General features: G+C 32.1%; 9 protein-coding genes across 9 annotated transcripts; 2 read left to right on the top strand and 7 right to left on the bottom strand.

Moving 5' to 3' along the window:
* Window positions 1–3,586: 3,586 nt before the first annotated feature.
* Window positions 3,587–7,834, bottom strand: TVAGG3_0663070 (protein CBG20215-related family; the record flags this gene model as incomplete). Its single annotated transcript, XM_001328080.1, has 1 exon — window positions 3,587–7,834. The coding sequence occupies one exon, from the start codon at window positions 7,832–7,834 to the stop codon at window positions 3,587–3,589; it is 4,248 nt and encodes a 1,415-aa protein (XP_001328115.1).
* Window positions 7,835–8,409: 575 nt separating this feature from the next.
* TVAGG3_0663060 (transcription factor, enhancer of yellow 2 family) lies at window positions 8,410–9,135 on the bottom strand (the record flags this gene model as incomplete). Its single annotated transcript, XM_001328081.1, has 1 exon — window positions 8,410–9,135. One exon carries the CDS (start codon window positions 9,133–9,135, stop codon window positions 8,410–8,412), a length of 726 nt encoding a protein of 241 aa, XP_001328116.1.
* Window positions 9,136–10,204: 1,069 nt separating this feature from the next.
* TVAGG3_0663050 (peptidyl-serine phosphorylation) lies at window positions 10,205–11,205 on the bottom strand (the record flags this gene model as incomplete). The annotated part of the gene is made up of 1 exon (XM_001328082.1): window positions 10,239–11,171. One exon carries the CDS (start codon window positions 11,169–11,171, stop codon window positions 10,239–10,241), a length of 933 nt encoding a protein of 310 aa, XP_001328117.1.
* Window positions 11,206–13,257: 2,052 nt separating this feature from the next.
* On the bottom strand, window positions 13,258–14,331 carry TVAGG3_0663040 (uncharacterized protein; the record flags this gene model as incomplete). Its single annotated transcript, XM_001328083.1, has 1 exon — window positions 13,679–14,188. One exon carries the CDS (start codon window positions 14,186–14,188, stop codon window positions 13,679–13,681), a length of 510 nt encoding a protein of 169 aa, XP_001328118.1.
* A 68-nt stretch (window positions 14,332–14,399) lies between these two features.
* On the top strand, window positions 14,400–16,516 carry TVAGG3_0663030 (uncharacterized protein; the record flags this gene model as incomplete). Its single annotated transcript, XM_001328084.2, has 1 exon — window positions 14,400–16,433. The coding sequence occupies one exon, from the start codon at window positions 14,400–14,402 to the stop codon at window positions 16,431–16,433; it is 2,034 nt and encodes a 677-aa protein (XP_001328119.1).
* Window positions 16,517–16,841: 325 nt separating this feature from the next.
* Window positions 16,842–17,369, bottom strand: TVAGG3_0663020 (uncharacterized protein; the record flags this gene model as incomplete). Its single annotated transcript, XM_001328085.1, has 1 exon — window positions 16,842–17,369. The coding sequence occupies one exon, from the start codon at window positions 17,367–17,369 to the stop codon at window positions 16,842–16,844; it is 528 nt and encodes a 175-aa protein (XP_001328120.1).
* Window positions 17,370–17,473: 104 nt separating this feature from the next.
* Window positions 17,474–18,359, top strand: TVAGG3_0663010 (uncharacterized protein; the record flags this gene model as incomplete). Its single annotated transcript, XM_001328086.1, has 1 exon — window positions 17,793–18,275. One exon carries the CDS (start codon window positions 17,793–17,795, stop codon window positions 18,273–18,275), a length of 483 nt encoding a protein of 160 aa, XP_001328121.1.
* A 470-nt stretch (window positions 18,360–18,829) lies between these two features.
* TVAGG3_0663000 (uncharacterized protein) lies at window positions 18,830–20,081 on the bottom strand (the record flags this gene model as incomplete). The annotated part of the gene is made up of 1 exon (XM_001328087.1): window positions 18,903–20,081. One exon carries the CDS (start codon window positions 20,079–20,081, stop codon window positions 18,903–18,905), a length of 1,179 nt encoding a protein of 392 aa, XP_001328122.1.
* Window positions 20,082–22,502: 2,421 nt separating this feature from the next.
* Window positions 22,503–25,105, bottom strand: TVAGG3_0662990 (uncharacterized protein; the record flags this gene model as incomplete). The annotated part of the gene is made up of 1 exon (XM_001328088.1): window positions 23,855–25,105. One exon carries the CDS (start codon window positions 25,103–25,105, stop codon window positions 23,855–23,857), a length of 1,251 nt encoding a protein of 416 aa, XP_001328123.1.
* Window positions 25,106–25,509: the final 404 nt, after the last annotated feature.

Below are 25,509 nucleotides of genomic sequence, written 5' to 3'. Positions count from 1 at the left end.
TTGAAGTTTACAAATTCAGTCAAAATATTTTGTCAGATTATATTTGCTTTCTGATGAAAATTTTTACTATTCATCATACAATGATGGATATCTCCTAGGAACTGGTACAATGGATGTGCGAAATGGGCTAAAAAACCTTAATTTAGTTGACTGTGTTATTCCGAGAACTTTTAATGGAAAAAAAGTTTATGGACTAGCATATCGATGCTTTCATAGTGCACCTAACATTGTCAAAGTATTTATTCCCAAAACATCTACAATTTTTATTGGAGATTCATTTGCAAATTGCAAACAAATTAAAGAAATCTTTTTTGAAGATGGATTTCATAATGTAAATTTATCTTCATATACATTAATTGGAGCCTCTATTACTTCTTTTCGATTTCCAATTGGCTCTTCAATCGGAGATTTCTTTTTTGCTGAATCTAAAATACAAGACATATATATTTATGATTTTATGTCATTTAATACAAAAGAGACATTTGATAAATGTCTACAAGCAATAAATATTTATGTTCCAGTAAATTATCCATACAATTCCTTTGGCGGGAAATCAGTGAAAAAAATTCTTCCAAATTATATTCAAAATGTTGAATCTAAAGCATTTCAATTTTGTTGTCTTTATAATCACTTATCATCTGCTCTCCCATTTATCTTTTTATTTGTGTGATAAATAAAAATACTTTTTAATCTGCCGCATAAAACCTAATCTGATAAAATACATAAGTTTTCAATTTTTTTTTTGCTTTCTGATGAAAATTTTTATTATACACAGTCCAAAGATGGATATATCATAGGAGATCAGAATAATTCTAAACCTAAAGGTTTAAAGAACCGTGAATTATTAAATTGTGTTTTTCCAAAAACATTTAATGGCAAAATTGTTTTTGGCTTAGGATATCAATGCTTTCATAGTGCACATAGTTTGATTAAAGCATTTGTTCCGAATACAATCAGCCTTTTTCATAACGATGTTTTTGCAAACTGCTCACATCTTGAAGAAATTTTATTTGAAGATGGATTCAAGAATGTAAATTTGGCAGGGTATACATTATATAGAACAATTATGCGTTCATTTAAATTCCCAATTGGTTCAACTGCAGAAATCTATTTTTTCCAATGGTCTAATATAAAAAATGTCTATATTTACGATTTTATGCCCTCTAATGACTCAAGTATATTTTCAATGTGTCCCCAAACAATAAATATTTTCGTCCCTGCAAATTATCCATATGATACATTTGCCCAAAGATCTGTGACAAAAATTCTTCCAGATTATTATTATCGTGCAGAATCCAAAAGAATTATAATTACTTGTGCTAATAATCATTTGTCATATGTAATTCCATTTATATTTTTGTTTGCTTGACCAAATATGATTAGTTTGAACTTAATAAATGGAGTTTTTTTTTTACTTTCCAAATTTATTCAAAATATTTTGTCACACTTTATTTGCTTTCTGATGAAAACTTTTATTATATCGCATACAAAGATGGATATATTATTGGCAATGATACTAAAATACTCCATAATGGATTAAAAAACCTTAATTTAGTTGACTGTGTTATTCCTAGAACCTTTAATCATAAAAAATTATACGGATATAGATGCTTCCATAGTGCACCAAGTATTATTCGAGCGTTTATCCCTAACACCATTACTTCCTTTCAAGGAGATACTTTCAGTTGTTGTTACACACTTCGAGAATTAATTTTTGAAGATGGGTTTCATAATATTAATCTGAATGGGTATACATTATTCGGAGTTAATATAAGTTCATTTAAGTTCCCCATTGGTTCTAAAATTGGAGGCTACTTTTTTGCAGAATCTAGTATCGAAAATATATATATCCATGATTTCATGATAAGTATTAATGATAATATATTTAATAACTGTCAACAAACTATAAATATTTATGTTCCTGCGAATTATCCGTATGATAATTTTGGAGGAAGGCCAGTGAAAAAAATTCTTCCAAATTATTATTTTCGGAGTGAATCTAAAGGAATTGATATCTGTCTTAATAATCAATTATTCTATGTCATTTCATTTGTGTTTTTATTACTTTAAATAGCATAGTGTTGATTTATTTCTTCATTTGTGAGACTTCTTTCTTATATCATTCCTCTAAGATATAAATAAATTTATTTGGATATTTATTAAATTTCATAGTCATTCTTCGTGCGTTTAATACTGTTGGATAATGCTAATCATTGCTTCCAAATTGTTGGAAAATAGAGAAATACTAGTAATATACCAAATTATATGGACAAAATTGAATGAGTGAAACGGTTTTCAATTTTGTTCATTATTTGGATATCTTGTTCCATACTGAGAGCTTAAAAAATGTGCTTCTGTTAATTTTATAAAGATCATTATTTGGTACAAGATATAAATATTAGGGATCTCTTATGTGGATTATGTAAACTTCTCAAAATAAAACGTTTTTCATAAATCTTACTCTTATTAATATAAAAATACGTTTTTGTCGTAATGAATCTTCTTGCTAAATGATTTCTGATGATAACCTTTACTACACCCCATATAAAAATGGATATATCATCAGAAACAATTCGTTTGTTAAGCTCAACGGCTTAAAAAATTATAATTTAATTGATTGTGTTATTCCTAAAACATTTGAAGGTAAAAGAGTATATGGATTCGGATACCGATGCTTTCATAGTGGGCATAGCATTGTTAAAGTTTTCATTCCTAATACGATAAATTATTTTAATGGAGATACCTTTGCAAACTGTACTAACTTAACAGATATACTCTTTGAAGATGGATTTCATAATGTTGTGTTAAGTTCTTATTTATTATACGCCACAAATATCACCTCGTTTAAATTTCCGATTGGCACCACTATTAAAGGATATTCTTTTGCTTATACTCCTATTCGGGATATCTATATTTATGATTTTATGACCTTCAATAATGCGAATATATTTATAGCTTGTTCGAAGTCTATTAATATCTATGTTCCAGAGAATTATCCTTATGACAGTTTTGGTGGAAGACCTGTGTCAAAAATTCTTCCGTCCTATACTTTTAGCATTCAAGCAAAGGGAATAAAAATACTTTGCGTTACAAATCAATTATATTACATTACTCCATTTGTATTTCTATTTGTATAATTTAAAAAGAATGTATATTATAAAATGATTTCTTTTTACAAAAACATGATAATCAGAGGATGAATTGAAACTTTAGATTTAACAATTTTCATGTAATTAATTGAACATCAGGCTGAACAATCATAAACACATCGACGAGGAAGCTTGCTAGTGCTAATCAATTCAGATATGAATGATTTGCTTTGGTTTTCAATCTCACAACCACATGAAAGTTGGTGGCAGTCTTTAAATGAATCTTTACCAACAGACAAAAAACATGAAGCATTGATGTTGCAACTTTCTGTTAAAATAGGTCAGATGGTATAAAAAGTGTACATCAAATGATCATTAGGAATTGTGAATTCAGTTAGAGATAACATTAATTGATACATCAATAACTTCATATCTAAATACCATGAACACTTTATTTAAATGTAGCAAAAATTATGAGAAAATGATTATTTTTATTATCAATAGCCGCTAGATTGCATATATCTTTGGCACAAAAACATAGCAGCACGAATAATATACTCAGCACTTGCTTTGTCAGTCAGAGGAGAATCTTCATGAAGCCATTTTTCAACAGCAGCTTTGTTTTGAATAGAATCATTAATAATTTCACCAAGTTTAGATCTTCTCACGGCTTCAGCGAATATTCCTTGAATCTTCTGCGATTTCAGAGGAGATATCCACTGATGTGATTGTCCACAAGCTTCCATGATGAAATCAGATGAATCTCCCGATCCAAATCCGAGAACTGATCTCTTTTTAACTACAGGAATGATAGCGTTTGCAAACTCATTTGATGTTTCAAGTAATTTTTCATCAGAACTGATATCATGTCTAACAATTTTGTGCAAGTTATAAAGAGGGAACAAATTGGATTTTGCAAAAATACTTTCTTCAATTGGAAGTTCATTTGTGATGAAAATAGGTCCTAATTGAGACAAAATTTCATTAATTGTATTCATTGTTTGTAAGTCTCTGCAAATTGCCCATTCTTCATAATGTTTTTGTGCAGATTCTAAACAATAAATTACTCCTAAAACCGACTGTTTTTGTAGAGCGTTTCTGGCGATTTCTGATGATGTTTTTCCGAAATGTTGAGGGAAGAAAGATGAAGGAGATGATGTTTCTTTCATTCCATTGTCAATGAGAGCGGAGATAAGTGAAACGAGTGCAGAAACTTGTTCTTGATCATTTGGATTTTTGATGAGTTCTTGGATACAATTGTTGAGAGACTTGATGTATGATGCAAATTGTGTGAATGAAGTGGTTGGACTGTCAAAAGTTGGTTGAAGAGAATCTTGAATGCTGATTGGTGAAAGTTCTCTCTGCTGTGGTTCTGGGAAGGATTGGTAGATGTCATCTAGAAGTGAAACAGCTTCATCAAAGTTTAGTTCTGGAGAAGGCAAACTGAATTGAAGATCAAGTATTGGTGTTTCTTTTGGATTCATTGAGTCTAAAATTGCTTGAAGTTCAGATTGCATCGTTTGATTGAGTGAAATCTCATCATTGTTTGTATTTTGGGTCATCAATCTGGCTTCTTCTTCGGCCTTCAAACGAGCCTCCTCTTCGGCCTTCAAACGAGCTTCTTCTTCGGCCTTGAGTCTAGCTTCTTCTTCGGCCTTGAGTCTAGCTTCTTCTTCGGCCTTGAGTCTAGCTTCCTCTTCGGCCTTTAATCTGGCTTCTTCTTCGGCCTTTAATCTGGCTTCTTCTTCGGCCTTCAAACGAGCTTCTTCTTCAGCCTTCAAACGAGCTTCTTCTTCAGCCTTCAAACGAGCTTCTTCTTCAGCTTTCAAACGAGCTTCTTCTTCAGCTTTCAAACGAGCTTCTTCTTCGGCCTTCAAACGAGCTTCTTCTTCAGCCTTCAAACGAGCTTCTTCTTCAGCTTTCAAACGAGCTTCTTCTTCAGCTTTCAAACGAGCTTCTTCTTCAGCCTTCAAACGAGCTTCTTCTTCAGCCTTCAAACGAGCTTCTTCTTCAGCCTTCAAACGAGCTTCTTCTTCAGCCTTCAAACGAGCTTCTTCTTCGGCCTTCAAACGAGCTTCTTCTTCAGCCTTCAAACGAGCTTCTTCTTCAGCTTTCAAACGAGCTTCTTCTTCAGCCTTCAAACGAGCTTCTTCTTCAGCCTTCAAACGAGCTTCTTCTTCAGCCTTCAAACGAGCTTCTTCTTCAGCCTTCAAACGAGCTTCTTCTTCAGCCTTCAAACGAGCTTCTTCTTCAGCTTTCAAACGAGCTTCTTCTTCAGCCTTCAAACGAGCTTCTTCTTCAGCTTTCAAACGAGCTTCTTCTTCAGCCTTCAAACGAGCTTCTTCTTCAGCCTTCAAACGAGCTTCTTCTTCAGCCTTCAAACGAGCTTCTTCTTCAGCCTTCAAACGAGCTTCTTCTTCAGCCTTCAAACGAGCTTCTTCTTCAGCCTTCAAACGAGCTTCTTCTTCAGCCTTCAAACGAGCTTCTTCTTCAGCCTTCAAACGAGCTTCTTCTTCAGCCTTCAAACGAGCTTCTTCTTCAGCCTTCAAACGAGCTTCTTCTTCGGCCTTCAAACGAGCTTCTTCTTCAGCTTTCAAACGAGCTTCTTCTTCAGCTTTCAAACGAGCTTCTTCTTCAGCCTTCAAACGAGCTTCTTCTTCAGCCTTCAAACGAGCTTCTTCTTCAGCCTTCAAACGAGCTTCTTCTTCGGCCTTCAAACGAGCTTCTTCTTCAGCCTTCAAACGAGCTTCTTCTTCAGCCTTCAAACGAGCTTCTTCTTCAGCTTTCAAACGAGCTTCTTCTTCAGCCTTCAAACGAGCTTCTTCTTCAGCCTTCAAACGAGCTTCTTCTTCGGCCTTCAAACGAGCTTCTTCTTCAGCTTTCAAACGAGCTTCTTCTTCAGCCTTCAAACGAGCTTCTTCTTCAGCCTTCAAACGAGCTTCTTCTTCGGCCTTCAAACGAGCTTCTTCTTCAGCCTTCAAACGAGCTTCTTCTTCGGCCTTCAAACGAGCTTCTTCTTCAGCCTTCAAACGAGCTTCTTCTTCAGCCTTCAAACGAGCTTCTTCTTCGGCCTTCAAACGAGCTTCTTCTTCAGCCTTCAAACGAGCTTCTTCTTCGGCCTTCAAACGAGCTTCTTCTTCGGCCTTCAAACGAGCTTCTTCTTCGGCCTTCAAACGAGCTTCTTCTTCGGCCTTCAAACGAGCTTCTTCTTCAGCCTTCAAACGAGCTTCTTCTTCAGCCTTCAAACGAGCTTCTTCTTCAGCTTTCAAACGAGCTTCTTCTTCAGCCTTCAAACGAGCTTCTTCTTCAGCTTTCAAACGAGCCTCCTCTTCAGCCTTCAAACGAGCCTCCTCTTCAGCCTTCAAACGAGCTTCTTCTTCAGCCTTAATACGAGCTTCTTCTTCAGCCTTCAAACGAGCTTCTTCCTCTGCTTTCAAACGAGCTTCTTCCTCTGCTTTAAGGCGAGCTTCTTCTTCGGCCTTCAGTCTAGCTTCTTCTTCAGCCTTGAGTCTAGCTTCTTCTTCAGCCTTGAGTCTAGCTTCTTCTTCAGCCTTGAGTCTAGCTTCTTCCTCTGCTTTCAGTCTGGCTTCTTCTTCAGCCTTGAGTCTGGCTTCTTCTTCAGCCTTGAGTCTGGCTTCTTCTTCGGCCTTGAGTCTGGCTTCTTCTTCAGCCTTGAGTCTGGCTTCTTCTTCGGCCTTGAGTCTGGCTTCTTCCTCTGCCTTTAATCTGGCTTCTTCTTCAGCCTTGAGTCTAGCTTCTTCCTCTGCTTTAAGGCGAGCTTCTTCTTCAGCCTTGAGTCTAGCTTCTTCTTCAGCTTTGAGTCTGGCTTCTTCTTCAGCTTTGAGTCTGGCTTCTTCTTCAGCCTTGAGTCTAGCTTCTTCTTCAGCTTTGAGTCTGGCTTCTTCTTCAGCTTTAATACGAGCTTCTTCTTCAGCCTTCAAACGAGCTTCTTCTTCATCTCTGAAATCTTTAGCAACTCTTTCTACATCACGTTGAATGTCATCATCTTTGCGGAAACCCATCTTTCTGTTTGGAAAACGCCCAATGTTACTGCTGAATGAATATAATGCAAGTATCCATGACATTACATCTGCAGGACCACCGCACATGATAACTGTAAATGGATCTTTGTAAGTTTGTGCTATTGTTATTGTGTTAATAATGTTATCCAATTTACCAAAGATTGAGTTTCTAATCGATGGAAAACATGATACTGTTCGTGTGAGTTTTATTGAGAGAGCTGCAGACTGTGTTTTACCTGAGAAGGCTCTGATCTCGAATTCGTAGCCAGAATCAATGGCTTTGATTTCACCAACCGCTCGCTGTGGAACTTTCGAATTTGGTAAAGCAATGACAATTTCAGCTGTTTTAAAGCATGTTTTCGGATTCAAACGCGATATTAATTTTTCTGTCAGTGAAAGCATTTCGAAATAAGTAACTAAAAATTGTGCACTATCTTCTGGTGACTTAAATGTAAGTTTATGATGTATTACAGGATCGTCATTAAAAACTAACGAAACTTCTTTCTTTAAAGATCCGTCTGATAAGGGTGTATAGTGTGGCATGAATATTATAAATCTTGTTTGTCTAAGTGGAACAAAAGTGAAAGCCAAAAATGGTCCAATTTGATGAATTGTATAAACATCACTTGGAATATCACCTGCTGCTACAATGGAGACACCATCCCAGTTGTTTCTTTTATCAATACTCTGGTAAGCATCTGGTAACTTTATTCCCCGTAACATTTACAGCCAATTTTCAATTCAAATTTTCAAAATTCTCAATAAATTTTATGCGATTTGTATCTTGAAAACGTGAACAACATTGTAACTAGCTGTTCTCAGCATATGGGAATAAAAAAAGATGCAAAAGCCATTAGAAATACTATCGGTTTCATATGATGAGAATCAAAACATGAGCCAACATACTCTCAACCATATGGTATATGTTTCTGGTATGTATTTATTTGAATTTAATGTGTATTACCTTTAATAATGCAAAAAAATAGTTTCCTTATATAAATTAAAATATAAATGTCATATCAAAGCACTAAACTCAATAATTTCAAATGTGTGTTTTAGTTTTTTTGCTCCAGACCTTATCGGGCATATATTTATTTTAGACACTCCAATCTAATTTCCGTTCCGGTTCCAATATCGGACACAGATCCTTATCTCAAGGCAAGGAGGTGAATTGTTTAGATTATTTATGAATAGAAACGAATAAATAATTCAGACATAAATATCTGGAATATAATCTGCAAACGAAAGCTCCAAATAATTACTAAAAAGTTAGTATTTATTATATAACAAACAGAAAATTATATAGTCACTTCAGATTCTTTGGAATTATCATTTTGGATCAAGTTCTTAAAAATAGAGCGCCTTATATGAAATTGGTCATGTGGTAGATTTTCGACCGGACGATTAAGCAACTGATCCAAATTTAACGGATCATTTACTTCTTTGGGGGTAAAGCTGTTTTTGACAAAGTACTGATCGTTGATTTTAATTTCACTGGTCTGGTTTGTTCTAGACACAATGCCAGCCACCTCTAATATCTGAGCGATTTGATATAATTTACATAAAGTCGTTTTTTGGCGTCCACTTTGCACTGATAAAAATATGCTTGCTTCTTTAATATCGATATATTGAATTCCCAAGAATAGAAAAAGCATCAAAAATGTTTCTGTTACCTTTGAAATTGAGATCGTACCATCCGATGGTAATATGCTTTCTAGTGATGTGCTCTCATCGAAAATATGATATGTGTCTACCATCTTGGATATGGTTGACTTGACATTAGAATGTCCATTCCACTGAAGTTTTGTAGAATCTCTTTTTGTGCAAAATCCAACTGTGTTGAGTACATTAATGACATCATAAAATCTTCTCTGATGAAACCCTAATTTTGTGCATAATTTATTTAAACTATAAACGCCATTTTTATCAGAAGAGCAATAGTGAATTAATTTATGAGTTGAAGCTGTAAATGAGTCTTGCCTTCTCTCTCCTCTATATCTATCGTAGGAGGAGCGAGAAGACATCTCAATCAATTATTTTTTTGAGGTACTCTCAAACAAAAAAATGTAAGTGAGTCCGCAAAAAACTCTTCGAATCCTTGTATTATGTATGATTTGAATGTTGAAAGTGTTTATGTTTTAAAAAAGGCTGTCGAAATGAAATTAAATGTCGTTGGACATATATAATAATTTAACAGAAATAAAAGCAAAATGACATTTGCATGGTTTATTTGAAGCTCTGAAAATCATTCAAAAAATTGAGATGCCTTCGCAATAATGCACCTAAACCGTCTAACAAATGAAAAATTAATAATAATTTTTGTATTGCTGTGATATTTATTAATTAATAATTTTCAATAGATTCTCAATTTCAATACACTGCGAAGTGACTTCATTCAATTTTGTATCAGTTCTATATAATTTAGCTGCAATGAGTAATTGTTTAAAAATTAGATATTAACTGATTAAGTAATAAGTTTATTAGCAGCTCCAATATATAAAACCTTCGAAATTTTGAAGATTCAAATTTTATTAACAGTAAAATCAAAAAATCAAGCAAAATCAATTACATCAAGTTTATTGCCAATATGGATATTTAAGATTATCTGGGTTTCATTAAATTCCATCTTTCGAAAAAAAAATATTCATTCAAAAATCATTTGAAATGAATTATTTCAATTTTATATTTACATTTATGTTTTAGACATAAAACGTCAATAACTGTTGCCAATAATTTTAAATCATTCGGTTTTTAATATAGAGCTGTGCCAATTTAATGAATACATTTCGATTATTACATGTTATTACTTTTCAACAAATTTATATTATACGTCAGATTATCTTCTAAGAATTATGGTTTCAGTTGATCAACTGAGATTATGACTGAAAATTGAATGAATTCCTAATAGCCCAAGTCATAATGTCGTTGTTTGACGAAGATAATATCAGAACAATAATTTTGGTTCTAAAGTCGTTGATAATATCCTGAACCAAAATATGATAATTTAATGAAAGAAATGATTTTAAATTCGATATTAATGTAAAATCTAATAAAAAAATTATTTAACATTGAAATTCATGTTTACAAATATTTATATACAAACAATGCATGGAAAGTTAGATATGTTTCAAATTCTGCAAATTCCATAATTTTGTTCTTGATCTTCTTTCTCATTAAGCTGAACAGCAGAAATTAGGGCTATTCTTTCATCACTGAAGTATTCCCAATCAAGAACTTGTGATGATTTCCTGGAATTATTCAATAAATTGACTAAAAGTCTTAAAATATAATCGTATGGAGGGCAATCTTCATAACGGAGATCTCTAATACGCCTATATATCTCAGTAAACTCAGATGGCATGCCTGAGCATAATTCGGGAGGATTTATATTCTTTTTGAGATTATAAATAGTTTCAGAGACATTTGTGTTAGACCATGGAAGATCTCCTGTATAAAGCTCGACACAGCTGTAAAACCATGATAACATATCGTCACGCCTTGAAAGTTGATTGCGTTCATGAGCATTAACTGAGGCGTAACGCTTTGATCCTACGAATCCGATGTCATTTCTAAATGGCAAATGCTCATTTGTCGAAGGATCAATATAACTGACGGATAAACCAAAATCTATAAGGCAAATAGGGTTGTTTTTGCCTGGTCTCAATAAAAAGTTTGATGGTTTGATATCTCTATGTATAAAACCTTTTTGATGTAAAACTTTAATGCATTTTAACATTTCTGTAACGATAAATAGTGTTGTATATCTTGAAAATCTTTTTGTATCTAATTCTGATCTCATTGCAGCTACAGACGATCCTAGTAGCTCCATAATGTAATATTGAGAATTGAAAAGAATCCCATGAGTCACTAATTTTGGAAAATAAGGTGATTCTTGAAGCTGTTCGAGTTCATTTATCTCATTTGTGAGAGAATTTCGAGCACTTTCGTTATGTTCCACTTTTAAGGCAAAATAATCAGGAGTCCCAATATCATTTACCAAATATACTTGGCCATAGCTTCCCTTTCCTATTAGCCTATCTATTCTATAAGATCCAAACATGGTCCCTTGTTTAAATCGTGACATTTTAGCCATTGTTATATTGAAAACTGAAAATCTGAAATTGTATGTAATTTAGAATTCAAATTTTTGTAATGAAATTTTTGAATCATATAATTCAAATATAGTATATGTATCTAAAATGTAAAAGAAATTTCAAAAAATAAATGGATTCAAAATACTCTTTATTTTATCTTTAAAAAATAGATGTGATAAGTCGAATTATGAAAAAGATTCGCATAATAATCTTTAAATTGAGAGTCTCATCACAATTTTCAATGCTCGATTTTTAAAAACTGTTTAAAAATAGAGCTTATATTGAAATAGTGTAGAGACTAAAAATTACCACAGACTATTTCAGAGGATTGAGTTGCCACTCAATCCTCTGAAAAGTCTGAGGTAATTTGCAAAATTAATTTAATTTTCAATCCTCCATTAAAAATTTAATGTATATGATGATAGTAAAAAATTTTTGATTTGTATAAATACGGGTGTATCAATTTTTTGTCTCAATAGCGGTTTGTCTCGATGATTTGAAAACGAGGTGGTTTTTAATCAATACAACGCATTCACAAATTAAGTTAAGCTTTATTTAAGTTTAATAAGTATCTATTTATAATTTTTGAATTTGAGGCGGATAAAAATGTCAGTTTTCTTGGAAACCGATGAACAATCTAACGTTTCTTTCCGGTGATAAAAATTTTGAATCATTTAATGTTTACTCTCTATTTATTGTTTGCTAAGCTACTATTCAATCTCGATGTCCAATTTTGATCGTATTCATCAATTTTGTCTTTCTGGGGATCGAAACTTCAAGTAATGCTTATTTAGTTCCATTGCATTCTAGTACATTGCCTTAGTACGATACCGTGGAGTGTATGAACATCTGATGTAAAAACGCTTCTATCCTTAAAATCCATAACGCAAACCTTATGATTTTCTGACAATTTCTGCTGTACATACTGTTATATTGAAGAAATAAGTATATTTTATCAGCTAGTAAATCGTAATTTTGTTTATATGAAATTTTAATAAGAAATAGAAAGCTAGAAAAAAAATGCGATGAAAACATGGATGATGGTATTGCAAAAGATGTCTTTGGAAAGCTTCATATAACTTAATTGGTTTATTATGAAATTAATAAGAAAGTGATAGCAATATTAAGATACATTCTTCTTAACATTAAGCATGTTAATAATTCTTTATTTTTGTTTTCATAAGCCTTTATTTCTCGTTCTAAGCCAATAAGATTCCCAAAACAATCAACTTGATTTATATCTGAGTCTGCAGGTGGGATACATGTGGATTTGATTGATAGGAATTTAAAGCACCTGACATCAGTTCTGTTATAATCATAAAAAATTGTTTTGTCTCGCCAGGATTCATAGTATATACATATTCTTGGTTTCCAACAAAATTTCTTCCATCTACACTCACTTCAACCGAAAACTGAGCAGGTCTGCAACCTCCTTTTGTGGTGGTGATTTCAAAGGATTCAATAGTAAGAAAATTAAATGGAAAACAAATAATAAAATAAATTGTTGGATCATGAGAAATCCAATATGAGTTCGCTGAGAAATCAAAGTCAAAAGCTTTATCAATTCTGTAATCACTATAATGACATGATTCCTCTAGTGTGAAGTATTGTGGATATAAAAGCTTATATGTGTCATATAAATAGCGCATTGTTCCATTATTTGGCGAATAATGAAAATACAATTAGAAACTCACATATAAAAAAAATTCAATAGAATTCATTTCAATATTGATAATTACATTATAGCTGTATTCAACCATAAAACTCATATTCGTAATTTTTGTTAATACATCTTTCAAAAAATTTCAACTTCGATTTTTCTCGAAATCTACCCTTGCAATGAATATTGATTTTATAAAACTTAGGCACTATATTATATGCTAATAGACTTAGCCATTTTACAATTTTTTACTCATGAGCTCTTTCAGATTCAATGAATGAGAGGAAAAGTATTGTACTAAGAATACTTACATAAATCTAATATATGGTGGATGATTTACTATTCAAAAGACGATATTGATGTTATATTCATTGAAAAATGAAAAATTTGGAAAGAAAATAAAGATTTATTATACAATAGCTGATAAAAATCGCTCAACGTAGCTAACAACGTTGTTATCAAACTTACCAGAGATCTTTTTAACATCAATATTAGAAGTGTCTGCATTAAGTTTGAAATCTTTGGCTGTTTCTGCTGTATCTATGATAACACACCTTTAGGTCTGTTTTCATCATTCAAAAGCTTTTCAACATATGTTAATGATTCTGGAATATCAGATCTAACGACAAAGATTGCACCGTTAAGATAATTTAATGATGAAACAATAGATGGTAACAATGACGACGATCCACCATTATCTTCTACAATGAAACAGTAAATTTTGGAATGAATTTGAGCATAAATTCTGATTTCATCAGAAATTGTTGGTATCAATGGTGTATCTACTAAATAAGGATCAAGAAGCCTCCAAATTTATGTTTTTCCTGTATTTGAGGCTCCCAAAAATCCAACTCTGACTAATTCTGCATCTGGATCACGCTTGCAACGAATTAGTTTTCCTGTGTTCTCTGGACTTGTATTGTCGATTATTGTCTTGTACATTTGGATCTGTTTGCGTAAAGTTTCGAGTTCTTGATTTGCTGCTTTGCCTTGATTGTAGTATTGGTATCCTATCTGGAATGATTGATCTGCGATGTTTTTGACAAGGCGAAAATCGTTAATTGAAAATGCATAGTCAAGAAGCGCTTGATGCAATTCTTCGCAGCCGAATATAGTTGCAATAGATTCTAATTGGTAAATATACTCCTTGTTAATATCAAGTTTATGTGTATTAAGGTAATTAATAAAAATTTTGAATGCTTCCTGCGTATAAACTGTATCATATTGCAGTTCTGACTCTTCTGCATCTTCTATCGCTTTGCACACCTCGCTTGCTGACTGGTAATCGACTTCAAAGACCTGACCATTATGAACAATTTTCATCTCAATATTTGAAGATTTTACAAAAAAAATCGTGTAAAGTTCACAAAAATGACCTTTTATTCATCTTTGAAAGAAAAATGTTAAGATCATAACTTTTTAAGCTTATAAAATGCATGATCTTTAGGAGTATTTCATGAATTATTCATTAAATACAACAACCTTCTCGAACAACGCCTATTTTATATGTCAATTTTTATTCAATTATCGTAAAATGGATGAATTGTTAAAAAAATATGATGAACTAAAGCCGTATTTATTTCCAAATATAGCACTAAAACTGGATGAGATAGATGCATCAGGTAATCAACTTACGAGACATGTTTTAAGAAAGAATAGACAGTCAATTTATGAACTCTTCGCACATGATTTTATAGATTATCAAAAAAATTCAAGTTACTTCTCAGATCTACTCGAAAGTTCATATCAAACACCTGTAGATTCGCTTTTAATTATTAATCCTCTTCATGCACAGGGATTATGTCAGTTATTGCAAACAATTTATTCAAACCCAAAGAGCTTAGCAAAAGCCATTAGTGAAAACTTAAGTAGTCCATATTTTCACCATATTGTCAATTTAGCAATTCCTGCGATCTATGGATTCTTTTCTACCAAGGAGCAAGGAGCTCAAGCATTATCATTTTATACTTGCTTGTCCGCTCAAGTTAATTTCTCAGTATATTGCCACATTATTAAGCCCTTTTTCATGAATTCAAACATGGATAATTTCATAAACCAGCTTGTTACTGCAATTTTCTTCTCAAATTACCTTAAAAAATTTAATCCAGACAGATTTTGCGATTTAATCGTCAACAAAACTCAAAAGTTTTTGAGATTTCTTCCAACATCACAGTTCCAATTACTCAGATTTCTCAGTCTACAATGGGATAACGTTTCTATTTGGAGATTAATTATTAATTGCTTAATTATTCCAGCATTTACATTACAATATCATTTCAATCCGTTTGCACACTCATACTTAGTCAAGTTCGACTTACAGCAAGTAATAAAATGCCTCCAAACTTACGATGCGTTTCCAACAATTAATTTATCAGTAAGTTGGCCTCTCGAGATTCCAGGTGACTTTGTATTCCTCAACAATACATGTACTTACGAAATAATCTTAACAAAAGCTGATATCGAAGCTATTCAATGCTTTACAAATTACATGACTTATCATGGGCCAAAGCTCCCAGAGATCTTAAAAGAAATCAAGTCCCCATCATTTAAACCATTTTCCATCGTGTTCTTTCCAAAGATTCCTCTTCCGCCAAGTTTTCCTTCGAGACCATTGTTTTTCGAGACAAAAACTTACGAACCGCCGAACGATAATCGTATGGCCCAAATGTGGGTCTCAATTTGCGAAGCGGCGACAGAAATAAGAGAAGACCCGATTAATGTCATCAGAAACAAGATCCAGACACAGAATCATATGCTGAACGCAAAGCTCGCTGAAATGAACATGGATGACGTATTGATGTACGGAGTTCAAACAGAATTGTCGGAATTATCGAATAACGCAAGAAATTTCGAAAGGTTGTTGAACCATAAACTGGAAATGTCAAGAATGAATGGATTTAATGCATTATGTGGCATTTTCGAATCAAAAACGTCATTTCTTGTCGCTAAAAAAATGGTAAATAAAGTTAAAGGCAAATTCTGGCAGATTATTTCAAATATGTCAGGAACAAGCCATGTAAGATTCCATTCAGCCATTATTATGCTTGATCAAGGCGAAAATGAGTTTTTGAAGCCAATTAAATCTTCTCTTTCTGTTTTGCACAAGAAATTCGCCAAAGTAACTGAAATGAAGATGGTTGAATGCAGTAAAGAGATAACTCTCGGAAGTACAAGTTTCCAATCCCAGATTTCAGAAAATAATGTTTTATTATCGATTGTTAATGAAAGTTCTTCATTCCTTTCGAGAGCAACAGTTCTTCTTTACTATCTGAAGACATTCAACACCTTCTGCGAGTGTTATTCCATTGATGATACCAGAGAATCTTACGATCAGATGATGCATTACGCAATTTCAATGAATAACACGAGTTGGCTACTTAAGACAGTTCTCCTCCTTGATGGAACTCTTTTCGGAGATGCAAGATACGAAAAAGAAATCGGAAAAATGTATTTGGACTTGTGGCAGAAGTTTAAGGCTTCATTTTTGCAATATTTGTCTTATGATGAACAGCTGCTTGTAGGATACATCAAACTTTCAGGTGAAGGAACTCTTACATCTGCAAATTAATTTTTTGTTTTTTTATTTTTGTTATTTGTACTTATGTTAAATAATTGTTATTGAAAATTTAATCAATTCTTTATAATCTTCTCTCAAACATTATGAAATCGATTTCAAAATCTGAAATTTGTTCTTCAAAAACTGGGTTTCGTAATGAATTATTTTGCTTTTGATGTCTTTCTTGAGGCTTTTATAAGTTCGTCATTAAAATTTTCGAGAAAATTAAAACAATGATCAAATTATCCGCCTTGAGTTCTTGTATTGGAGTCAAGAATTGTCTTTGTGATACTACCTTTTGATAGTTATATTATGAAAACATGATATTAATGAACAACGAAAATTTATTCAAATATGGAACAATTTCTATTGAATTTTCCTAATAAATTGTTCCATAAAGCAAAATACAAACAAAAAAGTTTAAGCTTTCTCCATGTGACGAGAGAGCCAATAGGATGTGAGAATCAAGAGAGATGTGATGATAGCGATGCAAGTATATAATATAACATAGAATGGTGTATTGTTGAATACGATCAAAAGGCCAAGAATGATGGTGGCAATGATCGCTAAATTTTCTGGGTTAGTACGGACAAACGTGGACTTCCACCATTCATATAAGCCTAGTATACGTTCGCGTGACTTAACTAATAGCCGGATGATTTCTTCTTTGTTGAGATCAGAATCAGAATGAGGTGTCTGAATTATGATTTTGAGCTTTTTGAGTTCGCCAATGATGAATACTATGCCTGATATGCTTGCCATAAAGATGATGCTTCCTATAACTTCGCTATGACAGTGATATGATAGATAGACAGTCAGGATAGATACAAAAATCAGAGAAGCGATGACTAGATTCACTGATTTAGATCCGAATATGTCCAAGTAAAGAAGGAAAATAGGCTTGTTGGTTTCAAAAAACTGTGCTACCCACTCTTCATTATTTCTCATTCAAATAATGTCAATTTATTATTTCAATACTTTCATAAGAAATTTCCAACGGCCAATCAAAAAATTTCATCCAAAATTTGGATCAAAGGTTTTTAAAATATGGTAAAGATCAACTTTAATTTATGCATGCATTGAAAATAAACTTTTTTCAAAAGTGCCAATTGACGATCCAATTTCTGAGAAATAAATTATTTGGAAGAAAGCATAAATTGCAACATTCCAAAGGATCGATAAAATTTGCAGATTGTCAACAATCGATAGAAAATTATTACAGTCTGAGCCAAAACTTTTAAAATCGAAATATTCAACTACCATCAAATATTTTCTCCAGAAAAATTCAATCTTTCCATGAAAAAAAGTCATAAACATCCATTGTAAATTGTCACTTTTGCAATTTTTCGAAATCGTTAATATCAATTTCTTATGCAAACAGCCGTTTCTGACCAAAATGTTAATATAATCCCGCTGATTTCGATAGTAGAACCTAATAGTAATACTTCAAACAATCCACGCTTTTCAAAAGTTCCAAATTCTTCAAGAAATCCAATCAAAAATTACCAAATAGATGTTTTACAAGCTTCAATTCGTAAAAATTTTGAATCAGTGCATGACAGTGAAGTATTAAAGGCAAGAGCTGCTTTATATAAAAGATTTTATCAAGAAGATCGAATGAAAGAATTCGAGCGCAGAAGAGAAAACATCATGCGTCAAAGATCGATGCCAAAAAGGTTTATTGACAATCATATGCTTGAAAAAGTTGTTTCTAGAAGACGGTTAGATGTTCAAATGGCACAAAAGAATAATAACTCTGATTCTCTTCCGCCATTTTCTCCAAGAGCACCTTTACCACATGATCCAGGACGCTGGGTTCCTCCAAATAAACATGTTTACTACTGGGGGTGTTAATATTAACAACATGGTTTTTATCTCTTCATAACTATTAATATACTTTGTCTATGTGTAATAAATTTTGTTTCTATTTTCGATTTTTTTGATAAATATTTTTTATTCACCCAATTGAATTCATAATAATTAAAAATCTATGGGATAAATCATTCAACTAGTACTATTTTTGCAATATATGAATGAACTATTGATATTTAATCATAGATATTTTCTTAAAAAAAATAAATTTTACTTTCTATAAGCTATTTGTTAAATAACCTATATCGAGAAGTCTAGGAAAAGCAGATCACATATAGGTTTGAAAAGAAAATCATAAATAAGCTCCATATACTCAAATTTTATGAGCTCTAAAATCCAATTATCCAAGGATACAGCATTGTTTTCATTCAATGAAAATATATCAACTATGCGCATCAGTCCATGTTGGTGCATAATACTATAGAGAGTTTTATATTAATCCTCACGTATAGGAAGATAAAAATGCTCAAAGTCATCCAAAAAAAATCGAATGTATGTAGATCCTCAAGAAAATTAAAATCAATAACAAAAATATCTTTATAACAATATACAACAAAAAAATAAGCCTAATTAAGGTTTCTTTTTTGAATTTAAAAACGGTTAACCTATTCAAAATTCAAAGAAAACCGATAAAAGGCCTTTTTCGTTACGCAGTCCAAAAAGACTTCCGTCATCTATCAAAGAAAGACTGAAATGTGACGTTTTGACGGGGAAAGATATGTAAAGTGGGTAATAAATTGTGGCGCAGAGCTTCTTTCCGAATACTGTACGTGCTACTCTCACAGAAGTGAAGCAGTCAGTGCAAGAACCAGGGAGTTCGGTTAATCTTGGTTTCGAAAGTCCGCCAATGACCATCTGCGTATCACATTGTAATAACCACTCATCGGCAAGGAATCTGGCGCTGAATCCGGCTGAAAAATAATGATCGCATGCCGCAATGAAAGATCCGTTGTTTATACCGAATTTTTCGCTATCGACGTTCTGTGCGAACAAAGGAGCGATGTAGTGGAACCTTTCCAAGGTCGGAAGCGTCTGGTAAGAGAAAATCTTTCCTGAACCGAAATATAACGAGTAAGTATCATCAAAATTGTAATTAAACTTAAGCTCACTCGTTAAAAATGGTTGGATGTGGTTTGGTGAGTGAACAATACCAATTGAAGTCTTTGAAAATAATAATTTTTCGAAATAATTGAAATAAGTGAAAGATAATACATTGTATTTCTCTGGATCTGATACTAGATTGGCTGGTGTCTGTGATGATCGTTTCTTTTGAGCAATTCTTATGAATCTAAGGCGATAAGAGTTTATTGGGTCATTAGAAAGAGTTTTGACAGAAAATAATTTGTATTTCTCAGATAGGTATTGTCTGTTTTGTCTTCGGATTGAAAAGATTGTTGCTGGGATGACATTTGATGAAAAGTCGAGTTTCTCTGGTTTATTAATAATATATTTTGCAGTAAATGAATGTGTAAGGAGACTGTTAAGTGTTGCATTAAGTTCGGCAACTTTTCCATTGTTTAAAGCTTTCAAATCAGCATCCAAACCAAGACCACACTTTGTTCGTTGAAAACCTAAGTTGTATTTGTAAGTAGTGTTTGAATCATCTTTGAAAGTAATATGTGGTTGGTAAACACCATCGACATTTTTAATTTTGAATGTATTTACAAGATCAACTCTTTTGACTCGATTTGTGAGTTGTGAAATCTCTTCTTTCTTTATTTCTGGTGATTTATTCATCTCATTTATCCTTGTAAGTTCTTTATTTAATGCAGCAGTGATTTTCTCCATTCGATTGGGAAAAAAAAATTGTGAACTACCGCAGTCAATTTTATAAATTACTTTTATAATTTATCATTTGATTAATTAATTTATTGATAAAGAATAAAAATTTTTGGCAAATTTTGTGAAACAAAAATGGCTTCATTTCATTCTTCCATCAAGATTTTAGTCAGTTCTTTGATGGAAATTGCCAATATGTAAAGGATGGCAATTACACAGAAAACAGTAACTATTACGTCAAAAGTTGTTTCTTTGAAGATCTCAACAATCGTTCAGTCTATTCTACAAGCTATTCTAAATTCCTATTTGAAGATAGTACTTTCATTAGAGTATCAGCCACATCGCATAATGATTATGGTGGCGCAGTTTACACCCAAAATAGTGAACCTGTTCATAACAGAATTTGTTCATTCAACTGTTCGGCCCCATGGTATGGACAATATTGCTATTGTGAAACACCTCAAGGATCATTCAAAAATTACTTGATTGGAAGTACTTTATCATGTTCTTTTGAAAATCAGGCTGGGAATGCGCCAATATTCATTAGGTATGGAAAACAATTCTTAACGAAAACAAATATTTCATATTATAGAACAAATTTTATTGATGGATTCCATTTTAATTTAGGAGAATCGGAATCAAAATCCACTTATAATTCAATAATAAATAATACATCAACAAGTGAATTTTGTATAAGTTTTCATGATATTCATAATGTAAATATATATAAATGTAATATCATTAATAACTCTGTAAGAGATAGATTTATCCACAATGATAGATGTGATCTATTAATAGTTGAAGAATGTAACATTATTGATAACTCAGGGTATTCTCTCATTTATAACGAAGATAGTTCAACAGAAATTATTAATTGTTATCTTCGGAATGAAGGAACAATTTCAGGTAATGTTGATGTTATAAATACTTATGAAGTAGAAATAAAGAACGAACTTGGTCATCTTTCTACTGCTTTATGCCACGCAAACTATACCCTGGCATATGATCTCCCTTTGGTTTATTCAAAAAAAGTGAAAATATTTAGTTTATTCTCTCTATATATTTTGTTATTTGCAAGCAAAGATAAATTGTTTATTGACACTCAGCAAAATCAGCATAAAGTCTACAGCCGACACTCTATGTTTGGTTTATCCAAACTCAAATCAATCTTTTCTTCTTTATTAAGATAAAGGATTCTGAAAGCAATCATTATAGTCAATAAGTGAAATATTAATTTGGGAGCGATCCTCGGTATTTCCCGATATTATCTTTGCTCCAAATGAGTCATTTCATTGATTTAACATTTCATGAAAAACTGATATATAATTCCGTTAAAAAAAGATATGATTTGTAGTTGATGTCAAAAAAATTGAGATAAGGTCAAATGGGAATTCTTTGGTTCTTGCAAAAAAATATTCAGTAAATAACTATTATGTTCCAATTATATGTGAACTTCTATGAAAAAGGAGAGTGCATTAAGTATACTTAAATTTTTTGATGTGAAAATGTTTTTATGTTATTATTCCATCAAGAATTTTGTCAATTCTTTGATGGAAATTATTAATATGTAAAGAATGGCTCTTATACTGAAAGCAGTAGCTCTTGTGTCAAAGGTTGTTTATTCTACCAGTGATTCTAAATTTCTATTTGAAGATAGCACATTTCTTTGAGTATCTATTCCATCAGGCGGTGGTGGGGCAATTTACACTGAAAATGGTGAAATTGTTCACAACAGAATTTGTTCATTTAACTGCTCTACAAAAGGGTCTGGACAATATTGTTATTGTCATTCATTGGAAGGACTATTTAAAAAATATGTAATTGAAAGCACTTTATCAAAATTTTCAGAAAAGTTGATTGGAGAAGCACCAATATATTTTAAAAATGGAAATACATTATTAACAAGAGAAATATTTCATATTTTAAGTTATATTCAATAAGTAGATATATGTTTTATACAGGACAATCTGAATCGAATTCCACTTATAATTCAGTAATAAATAATACATCGCCAAATAATTATTGTATAGGCTGCATTGATATTCCTACTTTAAAAGTATATAAATGTAACATCTTTAATAACTCTGATAATGACCACGTTATCTACTTTGATAAATGTAACCAATTAACAGTAGAAGAATGTAACATTGTTGATAACTACGGAGATATACTCTTTCGTATTGAAAATAGTATAATGGAAATTATTAATTGTTATCTTAAAAATGAAGGAAACATCCAAGGTAATATTGATGTGGCAAATACTTATATCTCGGAAATAAAGAACGAACTAAGTCATCTTTCTACTGCTCTATGTCATGCAGATTATCCGCTTCCAATCAATCTTCGAGAATCCCAAAAAAAGTGAAAGTTTTTTCCCCACTTTATATTTTGTTATTTGCAAGCAAAGAAAAATTAATTGGTGGTATTTAACATAAAGTCTGCAGCCGAAACTCTTTGTTCGATTTATCCAAAAGAAAATCGTTTCTTCTTTATTATGATAAAAGAAGTTATTTTCTTTATTGAAAAACGAACAAAATTTTTACTTGAAGAATAAAGAAATAAAGGACTTTAGGCTAAAAGTTTTAAGCAGATAATGTCGGTTGTATACTGCTGGTTTCTCTAGATCATGATTATTGCTCATATCTTTGCTTGCAAATAACAAAATACAAAATGAAAATAAGCTAAATACTTTGATTTCGTCTGGAGATGTACGATTAATATATTTTGGTTTTGTTTTGCAAAGCTCTGTTGAAAAATGACTTAGTTCATTCTCTATTGCTGTATTTTTCGGATATTTTATTATGATATACTCTGGAACTGTTCCTTCATTTTTAAGGTAAGAATCAATTACTTCTATTTTATAGCTTGTACTTTCGTCGTAAATATGAAATGTCTTATTAGCCGAGTTATCAATAATGTTGCATTCTTTAAATGTTAAATGATCGCAATGATAATTATAGATGAGATATTCTTTTCCAGAATTATTTATTATGTTACATCGAAATAATTTTGGATTATAAGTAGAATAATGGCCTATACATTGACCTTCATTTGATGTATTATTTAATATTGAATTATAAGTGAAATTTGTTTCTTCTTGAATTAATTCGGGACTTGATTGACCAAATCCGTAGCCGCTTAGACTCTTTATTCTAATATATGAAATATTTGATTTCGTCAAGCATAAATTCCCATGTTGGAACCAAATAGGCGCATATCCCAAATTATAGTTTGTATTAGATAATGTACTTTCAATTACGTAATTTTTGTATTGTTTGCCAGATGCAGCGCTATTGCAATACTGTCCAAAACCATTGGTGAAACAGTTGTAAGAACAAATTCGGTTGTGCACTGCTTCACATTTGGAAGTGTAAATTGCACCTCCTTCACCTCATGGATATGAGACACTAACAAATGTACTATCTTCGAAAAGAAATTTAGACTCGCTATCAGAATAAACCGAGCGGTTATTGAGATCTTCAAAGAAACAGTCTTTGACGTAGTAGTTACCGTTTTCTGTATAATTTCCTTTACTTACATTTTGGTAATTTCCATCAAAGAATTGACTAAATTCTTGATGGAAGAATAGTTTGAAGCTATTTTTGATTCACAAAAATTTTGCCAAAATTTTGTCAATTTGAATGAACCGCACAAACATTCGCCGCTTTCTTCCTATATAAGTAGTAGGTGAGACATGAATATATATGGTGAAGGAAAACAAAATTACAATGCACTTAACATGAAGACTTTAAAACAAACAAAAATACAAAATAATTATAGAGTTAATTATAGTAGTCAAGTGGCATCGATTCGATAGAAAACATTGGTTGAGAGATTTCCATATAAATGTCTTTCATCAATTCTTCGTCTGTTGGTTCAGTAGCAGGAGATTGTGCTGATGGGCATTCTGATTTAGATCCAATAGTACTGAATGAAACAACTGAATCTAAATCATCAAAAAGTCTGTTTGCATTTTCTTTGATAAACTTTGCTGCTCTTCTTCTTTTCTCCATCATTTCTCGTTCCCTCTTCCGCTTAAATTCTGCTTCATTAGGAGCAAACAGAGGTCCGAGTAATACAGGAGGTCTTGATGTCTGTGAAAGATGAACATTTGAGTTGAAATCTTTTCTTTCTCTTGGATTTCGAGATTTTGATTTTTCAAGAAGAACTTTTTTCCGTTTTTCTAGCTGATTTAAGTCGTTTTGCTTATTAATTTCTAGATCTTGTAATTCTTTCTTCTTTAGTTCTTCAATGCTATGAATATCTTTCTGTTGTTGAAGCCGTAAATTGATTTTCGCATTTCGATAATCTTTGATAAGTTTTTCTTGAGCCATCATTGTCTCTTGTTGTGACACTATCTCTGTTTCCTGGTGAATCTCTTTTGCTTTTTCAAACTGATTAGATTTTGCATAGAATTGTTCGATTTCTTTCAAATTCAAAAGATTTTTAGACGGTTTACGGTATTTGTTAGGTTCAACTGTAGACCATTCGGTATCGAAATCATCTGTTTGCTTCTTATGCTCTGTTTGAATTTGCTCAATTTTCTCAGAATATTTCTGATTTATTTGCTGTAGTTGCTGTTCGTATTTCGAATTTATCTCTTCTTCCTTTGCCTTAAAATCTTCTTCTGGTTCTCCATTAGCTGAGCTCTGTGAACAAGTTCTTGATGCGATTTCTTTTTTAATTAATTGAAGAATTTTTAATGATTTCTTGCATTCATCGTAATTCTCTGATGCAGCCATTTCGGCAATGTGGTCCTTTACTGTAGATTTGTAGGAAAAGAGAGTTCGTATATCTAAATTTTTCAAATCATTTCTATTTGATACTGTTGCGCATATTTCATTGTAATCAGGTTTTACTTGTGACATATCTATTTTATTAACTTTCGGCTGAAATGTTTTAGCAAATGTCGGTTTTCTTCCTGTAGAAGCGTTTGTACTTGCACTTCTCGTTGTCAATGAAGAGTTTTGCATTGAAGTGGTCGGTCTGTTTATTGATAAACGTGGATGGCCTCCGATCATCACTGTTTTCATGCTAAAATCTTCAATTTTGAAATAAAAATTCATAAAAAAGTAACGGGTTTCAAAAATGTGATTATTTTTGGATTTATTCAGTACAAATCTATTATATGTTTGTAGGACAATTGAATTACGATTCACTTTTTAACAATCGGATCGTTTTCCAAAAATTGAAAATTAAAAAATCCAATTTAGACTTATTCCTCAAGAGAAATATTTATAAATTATCTTTAAATTGATGAAAACATGAGTATTGAGACAATAAGTCATTCCTGAATTCCTCAATATGTAAAAATTTTGACATTTGAGGAAAATAGGCAATATTTTTGAGTTTGTGGCACCTCTCAGTAATGTTGGTTATGTGTATTCAATAAAAATTTGACATTTGCTATTTTGAGCGGAAGAAGGGGTTCTCCTTT

This window comes from Trichomonas vaginalis, chromosome III (genome assembly GCF_026262505.1).
Source record: "Trichomonas vaginalis G3 chromosome III, whole genome shotgun sequence".
In the NCBI taxonomy this organism is placed as follows: Eukaryota; Parabasalia; order Trichomonadida; family Trichomonadidae; genus Trichomonas; species Trichomonas vaginalis.
Note: the sequence above shows the minus strand (reverse complement) of the source record. Positions and strands in the feature narration are given on the sequence as shown.